This window comes from Mytilus trossulus, chromosome 2 (genome assembly GCF_036588685.1).
Source record: "Mytilus trossulus isolate FHL-02 chromosome 2, PNRI_Mtr1.1.1.hap1, whole genome shotgun sequence".
NCBI lineage: Eukaryota > Metazoa > Mollusca > Bivalvia > Mytilida > Mytilidae > Mytilus > Mytilus trossulus.
Genome location: NC_086374.1, coordinates 35533857 through 35545112, shown reverse-complemented (window position 1 = coordinate 35545112; position 11256 = coordinate 35533857). Strand labels below are relative to the sequence as shown.

The window sequence follows — 11256 nt, the reverse complement described above, 5'->3', positions numbered from 1 at the left end:
CTGTCCTAAGTCAGGAATCTGATGTTCAGTGGTTGTGGTTTGTTCATGTGGTTCTTGTTTCTCATTATTTTAATATAGATTAGACCGTTGGTTTTCCTAGTTAAATGGTTTTAAGCTAGCCATTTTTGTGGCCTTTTATTGCTTGCTGTTCGGTGAGCCAAGGCTCGGTGATGAAGGCTGTACCTTGACATATAATGGTTAACTATTACAAATGTATAAATTGTTACATGGATGGAGAGGTTTCTCATTGGCACTCATACCACCACTTCTTATATCTACATACTTTATAGTGGGTTATTTTCACGTGGTGTAAATTTTTGAGGATATAACAAAATTGCAAAAATAAGTTCAACCAATTTAAAAGTGCACATGCAAAGGTATCGATATAAGATTTTAATCTGCCAAATTAATAAATGCCAAAATATTTTTTATACCTTATTCAATGAAAATCGCAGAATTCTACACACGAAAAGTGATGTTACCCAATATGTTCTTGATTTCAGTTTTGTAGTAATAAGCATGTTGTATAAGTTTCATAACAATTTGTTGAGGTAAACTTACGTTAAGAAACAAAACTAAAAATTCAGTAATTTTTCCATTTGTTAAGGGGCAAAACTTGAGAACAGTAAAAATGACACCACCAAACTTCAAAATCAATTTGTGATCATTTTGTATGTTTTATATCCTTTGGTTAAGCCAGATTAAAGTTACATAACAGAAATGTTAAATTCAGCAATTTTCCATTTGTATCAAAGGGGCATAACTCTAGAACAGTAGAAGTGACTCTACTGTTAATTCAAACTTGATCTGTGTTTTGTGCTTATAAGCATTGTGTATAAGATTCATAACATTTCTTTGAGGCAAACAAAAGTTAGTGAATGCAAAAACAAATTTTGGGACCTACATCTGCATGTACATACTGACGGACAGACAGACAAGGGTAAAACTTTAAGCCCAATCCGCTTCTGTGAATGCATAAAAATACTTTTGTTTTTTTGCTTTGTTTTGAGGACACCAGTTAATACTCTTCCCTGTCACGATAATACTATAATATATTTTACACTTACAGTATCTGAAAACTTAATTGATAACACCAGAAGAAAGTGTTGAAAAACTGATCTATACAAATACTGTAAAGAATATGATGAAAGAGATTATTCAGGAGATTTAGGTATTTTTAAATAACTTATCATGCTTATTGGTAAAAACAAAAATGCAGCAATTGTAATACAAAAAATATTTAATTTTCTAAATATTGCCATAATTTGACACTCCCATCATCGCTACAAGAGGCTAGAAGTCCAGGGATCTTAGGGTGCCAACATACTGAGTTAACATCCTGTTCATGTGCTTTGGTTACTGAGCATATCATATTAAATGAGGGCTGATTTTTATCTGAACAGTCCTCCTCTTTGAAAACTCTTATACAGTCATCTCCACAAGCCGTTGCTATGTAACCTGTCACATGACTCCAATCAACATCGTAAACTGTTCTATCATGTATTCCAGCTAATGTACTAACACATTTCCAAGTGGGATTATTACCAGTGGTAACAACTCCTTCTGTATTTCCTGGAAGGTATTCCTGCCAAATTTTTAATGTTTTATCATCGCTACATGATGCTAATCTTGAACCAGTTTTATCGAAACACACTTTCCATACTGTGGAATCATGGGACTCCAGTGTACTGTAACATGACCAATCATCAATCTCCTCTTTGAATAGTTTGACTGTGTTGTCATAGCTACATGAAGCTAGTACCTCCTTATTTGGGTGCCAAGTCACATGTTTTACATCTTGCGTATGGGAACTTATCACACTTGCACATTCAAAATCTTCATCTTCTGTTACTATAACACAATAAAAACATTAATATAATAATTTGCATGACAATGACAATATAGTTCTTACTGTTTAATACATGTACCTCTGCAATCTTCTGTTACTAAAAAACAATAAAAACAATATCATTATAGTTATTTGTATGACAATATAGTTCTTACTGTTTAATACCGCTGTAATCTGTGAATATTTTGGACTTTGCCACTTATTTTATATAAAAAATTCATGATTTCTATATTATTCAATAACAGTGATTTCCCCTTAAGAAAAATGTTAGTGAGTAGATGTCACAAAATCTACTGTGGATTCATTATTATTCGTTGGATACCAATTTTCGTGGATTTCGTGGGTACCGGTGAACCACGAATTCAAATGTTCAACGAATAACATATTTTCAATAGGCTTTGCATACAGAGATGGTCAAAACCACGAAATCAAATGTCCACGAATATGCAAGTTTTCAGCAATCCACGAAAATTGATACCCACGAAAATAAGTGAATCCACAGTATTTAATCTCAGGAAAATCAATTCTAAAATTGTTTATATCAGCATTAAAATGAATTTAATAAACACAAACAGCTCAAATGACTTTGAAAATATCACATATATACATGTATACAGCATGTAGAGATAAGAACAATATATTTGATATTAATGTGTCAAATATACAAAACCCAATAAATATTCAGGAGTAAGGACTAAAAAAAATTCAATTACTTGATTAATATATTTTTCCACCATATTCATTATCTACATTTGTTTAATAACATGACTTATCCTCCATTATGTTTGATTTGTTTAACGTCTTGTGATTATTTGAGTATGGAAATACTTAATATTATTTTTAGAAGAAATAATTTTCATTCTTTATTTTTTTAAATGATATACATAGTCATATAATACAAAAAATAATATAATGTGTGAATGGAAAGTAAGCAAAATAATAAAATAATTTTTAAATGAAAAAATTATCCAAACGTACTTGTACTGACATACATGACATGTACAAAATTTTCATTTAAGGAATGACTAATATTTTTTCTGTCTATGAAAAAAATAACATAAAAAATGTGGTGCACACTGAATCACGCGCGTAGCGTGTTATTTAACAGTGTGCACCACATTTTTTATCTTATTTCGAATAGACAGAAAAAAAATTACAGTAATTTCTTATACTTTAATTCGAAATTCCATTTTAAACTGTAAAAAACCATGAAAATTTTTTGATGACTTCACAGTCACATGACTTAATTATGTCTATGGGCTCATAACAAAGTAACGTCAGCCGATCAGAAGACATGTTACATCCAAAATTAAATTATGTACAATTATTTTACACTGTCATTTTTGGGCCTTTAATAGCTGACTATGCAGTATGGGCTTGTCTCATTGTTAAAGGTCGTACGGTGACCTGTAGTTGTTAATTTCTGTGTCATTTTGGTCTCTTGTTGAGAGTCCTTCTTTTTTTATATGAACATGTAATTTATTTTGAAAATGAAGAAAAAAATGGAATCAAAATACATAATTTAATGCAATGTCAGTGTGATGTGTTTTAACACTGCTTATAAACATGTTATATTGCATTAATTTAACTTTTTTTATGTTGTAAAATAATTGTACAACCTAATTACACAAAGATATATAAAATAAGTCATCACTGCATAAATACATTTATAATTGCAATTCCTTTTTAATATGCAATAGTAGCATGGAGTTCTTGTGTGTATAAACTATATCTTATATTTTATTTGAAATACATGTACATGTAAGTACATATAAATTGATATAATTAGTTTTATCGCTATTTTGTGCATTTTTCCTTTGATCTTTTTTTGTGATAATTTTCATATCATGCTTCTCGCTTGATATGGAAAAATTATTGCTAGTAACTAAGGAGCCACGTGGCGTTGCTAACGAAATTGACATTGAAATTGACAACGTCGTCACAGGTAAAATAGCGATAAACAGATTATCATTGGTCATCTCAACTCGATTGCTTTTCTCACTTTCGCTGTACCAGCTCAAGCGAGAAAATCAATCTCGTTGAGATAATCAACGATAATCTATAATTATACCTTCCCAAATCCAGACACTTTTATCTCTACTGCAGGTTGCCAGAAGGCTCCCAGTACATGACCAGGATACAGCCTTTACTTCATTTTCATGACCTTCTAATGTTGCAATACATTCAAATTCTCCTTCTTTTCTGCTCCATATACACACTGTAGCATCAAAACTTGCACTAGCCAAATAACTCCCACAAGGGGACCATCCAACTGCACGTATTGTTCTCTGGTGTCCTTCAGATAAAATAGATTTGCAGACCCAGTTGTCTCCCTCTTTGCCCCAGATCCTAATAACTTTATCCCCACCACTAGATGCCAGTAATGTGCCAGAAGGATTCCATGCCACACACCATGCTCTGTCACTGTGACCATCAAAACTACACACTTCTTTAAGTTGAGCCATTCTGTAATAAACAGGAAAAGAATGTATGACTAGAACCGAAATAATATTCAACATACTGTACATGTAGTTTAAGGTGCAAAGATTCAAAGAATGATTTGTTTTTACTATAAATGAACAATTTCTTACATAATGACATAGCCAATTTGCATGTTTGTCACCACTGCCAGCGAATATGCCTCAAATTCCCCTCTATGCTGTGGTATTTGACATTTTTGATATTCCATGTTTACCCTCAGAGCCTCTTCCCGTCAAAATTATTCTAAACCTTTCTCATGCATGTCATATTGTCCAGATTATTCAGGCATGATTTGATCGATAAAGGTATTCCTAACCACATGCTTCGCAGGGCGCAGCATTATATGACCGCAGAGGTCAAACCCTGTACAGTTGGGGCAAGTATGGATACAACATTCAAGCTTGATACAGCTCTGAAAACTGGGCCCATAATCAAGTTTAATTTTGGATCCTTTGGACGTTATGAGGACCAATTGAAAAACGTGGATCAAATTCAAAAAACTTAATTCACTGTTAGATTCAAGAGTTTAAGAATAAAACTCCTTTGAAATTGGTCAAGAAATAAGTAATTTATACAGAGTAATAGAAAAGTGCTGTTTTTGGCCCCTAATTCCTAAACCATTTGGGCCATAACCCAACAATTATTCCCAACCTTCCTTTAGTGGTATTAAACCTTCTGATAAAAAATTATAGAGATCCATTCATTAAAACTAAAGTTATTGTTCGGAAACTTAATGCGTCTTCATGATCAGGCGACAAGCAGACAACGACAACAAGATAGCATTATATGGTGCGTTGTATAAAAATGTGCACAAGTTTTAGACAACAAAACGACTGCACAGCATGCACCCCAAATCTATGATTGTTCTATGAAGTATGTGTTGCATATATGAAGTGAAAAAAAGACGTCTTTACAAATGAACAATTTAATAATGGAATGACAATGACACATACATGTAGATACCATGGCATTACATAAAGACTGCTAATGTGTAAAAGTACAAGTAAAATGATGCAGGCATTACCTGCAAATGGGGACACAGTCTGTATGAATTTTTTGTAACTTAAACATGATAAATATTTGTTAAAAAAAAGAAACGGAAATACCATAACGTTTCTGATTTTGGTTCTGTTGTTAGGGATTTTAGATGTGATGTTATTTAAGTTATGACGACATATGCAATGTAATCAATGTATCATCAGGTAACATTTATTCATATCAAGGAATTATTAAAATTGAAATTGGTAATATTGCATTCCTTCCTACATGTCCTATTTTATACTAGACTGATAAATATATATTTTACTCAAAGCTTTTAATACAAAAGTGACTAGAAAAAGGAAGTACATTGTTGATTTCTGTGCAGATGCGAGAATTCAAAACACAACAAAAAAAGTTTGAACGATTTTGAGTTCATCTGTTCATGTACAATGAAAATTTCGGGAAAATTTTCCTGATTTTTTTAAATTTTTTATATTGTCTTTCCTACTGTTTTTGAGGAATTCCCACGGTAGTCTCTACTTATGACATAAAGATGATAAACATGCTCATGGATTACAAGCTATAGTAAAAAAAGAATCCCGGTCCGTTCGCGCCCATTCACATTCGCACCCACTCATGTTCGCTCCCTTTCACTTTTGCACCCCACATGTTAGCACCCAAAGTCTGTTCGCACCCTACATGTTCGCGCCCAATTTTAATTGGTTTTGTGTTTAATAACTTTGCTATCAAGTTTTGGCAAGTAGTATTCTTAAAAATATAATTGATTTCATTGTCTCAAAATAAAGCGAGACAGCATTTTTTATATGTTGAATAAATCTTAATCATGTCTTTGAGAGTGTATTGTTAAAAAATAATAATATTCCTTTCTAATTAAAGTGGGATTCTGTCAACGTTTTATTTTGTGTTGAATAAAAATTTAATCATGTTTTGTTTAGTGTATAACTTTGTTTCATTGACTTGTTTCAAAATGAAGTTTGATTCTGACTTAGTTTTTTTTGTGAGTTGAATAAATTTTATCATGTTTTGGTTTATATTTGGTGAGCAAAACTTACGATACAAGACTTACATATAAGGTTCATGTGTGGAGTAAGGATTGTTCTAGGTCTTGGGATAAAAACTGTATAAAGAAAGCACAAATTTAAGGTATTGAAAATGTTATTAATGATACTTTTTCCATCAAACATAAACTGCAAGAGATCAAATCTAAAGTAAAACTATGTGAAAAAGATAAAAATGAGTGGGTTGAAAATTGTTTAATGACAGAAATCAATGTAATGGTAATAAATTACGTTATTTATAGAGAGTATAAACATGTTTTAGAATTTAGTTCTTATGTAAAATTAGTTTGTAAAGGCAGCATAGACGTGTTTTCTCAAATTTTAGAAGTGGCTGTTTACCACTGGCAGTTGAAACGGGTAGCTATAGATACACCAAGCCAAAAATTCCTTCAAAATGAGGGTACTTGTATATATTGTACAGATAATTGTGTTGAGGATGAAAAACATTTTTTATTAGGGTGCGATTTTTATGCAGATTTAAGATATGATTTAAAGGGAAACTTCGTAAAAAAATCAAAAATTGATATTATGTTCATTCTGTATAAAAAGGCTCAAATTCATGAATATTAAAGTTTTATTCTGCTAGATAAGAGATCACCATCTATTTTAAATTTAGAGTATCGGCCATTTTGTTACCTTCTCCAAATTTGCACCCAAGATATGTCTAGGAACCAAAACTACAGTAACCCGATGTAGTCGTAATTGCGTGTCGATATCTTGTCAATCGTACGGTTGTTTTATCCGACTAGTTAACTATAACTAAGTTGATACGGAAAATTTTCTTATCTTTTTTTTTTTAATAACCATGATCTGTTATTTTTAACAATAATGATAATATTGGAATTTGTTAAAAACTTTAAAGTAAAAATTTCAAACTTGAATTGTTTTCGGAAATCTAATTAGTTCATAATTCTTTTATGTAATAAACTTTATTCAAATAAATTAGGATCTTTGCTCCACTGATCACCTGCATGGCTAAAGGTATTACTCCCAAAGGTATTGCAGGGTGTGTGACACGTCCAGGTATTCAAGCGATTTCCTGACGAGCTTGCAAATTCATGCATCGTTTCAGTTCTTAGGGTATTGGTCAGTGTACATGGACGATAACTTATAACTTTCCATTTTTAACTATTAGGTGTATAATATGCATCTCTATCTTGCGTGTCCGAAAGTGATATTATATACTAGTCATTACGCTTGTTTGTGAATAACATTTCTGATGTAAAGAAAATTATTTATAAAAATATAGATAATACCTAAAAATAAACTACAGATTTGATGAAATCAAAATCTATATACATATTTTTTGTCAATGGTGAAGGACAGATCGGACCATACCAGAAATTTTGATTTAAAATGATGTACGCACTTGTTGACCATTCGTATATACGCCAGGATAAAAAGTAACGGAACTATAGCAAAATTCAAATATATACATGTATACATTGTACATCAGAAAGAAACATGCATTTTGTGTAAATTGGGGCAAAAGTTTTGTTAGTAGACTAGTCCACGTATGCCAACGTATAAACAAAATTTATCAAATATCTGAAGTATTCGTGCGTTGTGAGATTTGAAATATATTGATGAAAACATTAATTCCTAAATAGGTAATTAAAGATAACTATGGATGGACTAAATTATATAATTGCAATTGTTAATGATCTGTTTGAAATATTTAAGGCCAATCCTAATCTAAGATAGTACAATTTTTAGTTCATACACTCATGATTAGAAGGCTATTTTTATTTATGAATTTATACTTCAATTAAAATAATTAAGTATTTTATCGTTACTGAATTAATCAAAAGTCATAATTCATTTAAAAGTGATCTTATCATGCTTATGCAAAATATAAAAATATACCACAGCTATCCAGTTATTGTGCGACCTTATTATTCCCGTTAATTAATTTTAATTTTTTTTTTACATTTCTGCAGGGACGTCTATATAAGTCCTTGATTTCTGTGTCTAAAACCTTGACTGACTCCCGTTTTCAATTCATACGAAATGTTGTTCACACCTTCAAGCCAGTAAACCGTGACGCCTAGATTTCACTGAATGAGGATCAAAGGATAAGAATTACATAATGCTAATCCTTTAATTACCTTGAGTTAACCGACGCACTCAACATTCTTTAGGTGTCACAAAACAATACACATATTATTTCCACCGTACAAGCAAGTGAAAATGTTGCTGGAATGAAGCAAAAAGGTTAGAATACAAACGTGTATATTTATTACACTATTGATCATGTCAATTTCATATTTTTGTTTAAAGTATTTGTAGAAAAAATCATATATCATCTATTGTATGAATTAATTTTATTATTAAAATTCGTTTTAAAATATCCACACGATCTAATTTTAAAAGTTGCATGGCTATCACTTATTTTTCGTTGGTTAATAGCTACACCAAAAGTCGTCGATGCGCTTTAAATCGCGTTATTAGATGGTTAACGAACAAGACTTAAATGAGATATTTTCACTCCTGGCATGCATCAAAGACTTAAACTACGTCACATAAGTCAGGAAGTTTCAAGAAATAAAATTAATAATTCCCAATTTTCTCCTTTATTTGATTTCATATCAAAATAAAACTTGGTGAATATGTTTTTTATGGTATTATGAACATAATAAGATGAAAAGTGAAAAATCGTGAATTATCCCTTTAATCATGTTAATGAAAAAATCTGGTGATATTTGTGATTCTTTTAACGATCTTGATTTACAGGACATATTTTTTTTTTAAATGTCAAATGATGCTATTCAATCATTTTTAGCTAAAACTTTATATCAAATGATTTATCGAAGAAGGAATGGTGTATAGTAATATTTTAGTACATTATAGTTTTAATTGTTTTATGATATGTGTTATATTTTTAAAGTGTCTCATAAGTCAGTACTTTGGCTGGGTACCAATATTTTAATTGTAATATTTAATTTTATAATTGCATATTATGTAATTATATGTATTAATTGTGTGTTATATTGGTATGTGACACTATAATAAATTATTCTGATTCTGATATTGCTATATTTTATTATTTCATTGTTAGTCTGTTAAAGAGCTCACCAGAGCTCATATTTTCTCTGTTATAATGTATATATATGTCGACTCTAAATAAAATTTACTTACTTACTTACTTACAGATCAAAGGGGCCAATTAAGCTGTTAAAAACAATTATCTTTTGTGTTTTTCATTTAAAATATTCAATCTTTTACTCATACCAAGCTATAAAAAAAAAGTAAAAACACAAAAATACTGAACTCCGAGGAAAATTCAAAAAGGAAAATCAAAAATCAAAAGGCAAAATCAAAAGTCCAAACACATCAAACGAATGGATAACAACTGTCATATTCCTGACTTGGTATCCAGGTGTAATGATAAGTCGTTATACTAAGGCTAATTTTTTTTCTGTAGACTTAGCTTTAATTTTTTATAACCATGCATTGGCAAGCTTGATAACTCGTAATTGTTTGTCAGTAACTAAATGTACGATGATGTCCCATACGGAACATTCTGACCTTGTTTGTTTACATTAAAATTTTAATGGCGTCAAAATCATGTGATGTCAATTCGTTATATCCAATCAAATTGCTCTACTGTCAATTAGGGGATTTTTCAGTCTACGGCAATTACGTTATTTCTTTCTGGGATATTGCTTCAATATAGTTTGCAATAGTTCTGGGTTTTATTCAACAGGAAAACTCTTTTTTTGCCATTCCTTTTGACATCAAGGGAATTTTGTATGAATATTTACCTACAGTCATGATGGTCAGAATATCGATCTTTTTATAATGAATAAAAAGAAAATTCTATGAAAAATAAATGTAAATTGTTTCTTATTAACCAACTCTATACATGCTATATGCCTGTTCAAAATTATGGCATGGACATCGTTTTTTCATATAGTTTTCCTTTCATTTTGGTTGGGCTTTTTTCGCAGGAAAATCGAGAAAGAGGTAAGGAGCATGTCATTTTTAAATTCCTAAAAATACGAAATGCTTGACCTGTATTGCCTGCCACAAGATTGATGACGCTGAATGGAATGTACACAAAGCAATGGAGGCCGGAAATGGAATTTTGTGAAGTTCTAGAATGTTTTTAAATATTCGGAAGTTTGGATTGAAACGGGCATTAGAAAATTGGCATTTTTTGGCAATAATTGATAACATCAATGAAAACTTACCTTTAGAAATGTTTTTTTATTCAAAAGTGCAGAAAAAACGTATTTTGCACTGTTTTTCTACGCCAGAAGTACCGTAGTGACATCAATGCGGAGTTTCCCTGTGTGTTAAGTTCAAACACAAATACCTAACGAACTGACAAGATGAACGATCTTAGACTACGCTAGGATACAGGCATTTTCTAAATACATTCAGTATTTACATCAAAGCAATCAAAAACAACAATCATGATTTTCCAATTATTCAACTGGAATTAGAATTAAAATTGGGCGCGAACGTATAGAGTGCGAACGTATAGAGTGCGAACGTATAGAGTGCGAACGTGCGAGGTGCGAACGTGTAGGGTGCTAAAGTATATAGGGCGCGAACGGACCTGATACCGTAAAAAAGTGTCCCTTCAGCTAAACAGAGAGTTTCAATAACATATATTTGATGTAATTAAACAGATAAACATTTTTCATTATGTTATTGAGGGGTAGTTGCGAAATACTAGTCTAAAACTCTTACAGTCAAGTAATTCTATCCTTTTCAATGTTATTTACATGAAAAGTGTATCTACATGGGCGCTGACATCTTGAAAGTAGTTTTATATATTAATACGCAAAGATGAAAAAAACTACATATTTGTAATAAATTTAAGTAAATTTTCTTAATCAATCACCTTCTATTTGATAG

The 11256-nt window shown here is 31.1% G+C and overlaps 1 protein-coding gene across 1 annotated transcript; it reads right to left on the bottom strand.

Moving 5' to 3' along the window:
• Positions 1–1222: 1222 nt before the first annotated feature.
• On the bottom strand, positions 1223–11169 carry LOC134707090 (probable cytosolic iron-sulfur protein assembly protein CIAO1 homolog). Its single transcript, XM_063566596.1, has 3 exons — positions 11089–11169; positions 3921–4315; positions 1223–1851 (listed from the first exon to the last, which is right to left on the bottom strand). Exons 2-3 carry the CDS (start codon positions 4312–4314, stop codon positions 1241–1243), a joined length of 1005 nt encoding a protein of 334 aa, XP_063422666.1. The 5' UTR covers position 4315; positions 11089–11169; the 3' UTR covers positions 1223–1240.
• Positions 11170–11256: the final 87 nt, after the last annotated feature.

Bases quoted from the DNA above. Each gene is read 5' to 3' on its own strand.
- LOC134707090 (XM_063566596.1), bottom strand. From the start codon at position 4,314: ATGGCTCAACTTAAAGAAGTGTGTAGTTTTGATGGTCACAGTGACAGA. The intron at 1,852-3,920 runs GTATAATTATAG...ATTGTGTTATAG, and splicing joins AAGTGTCTGGATTTGGGAAG to TAACAGAAGATGAAGATTTT.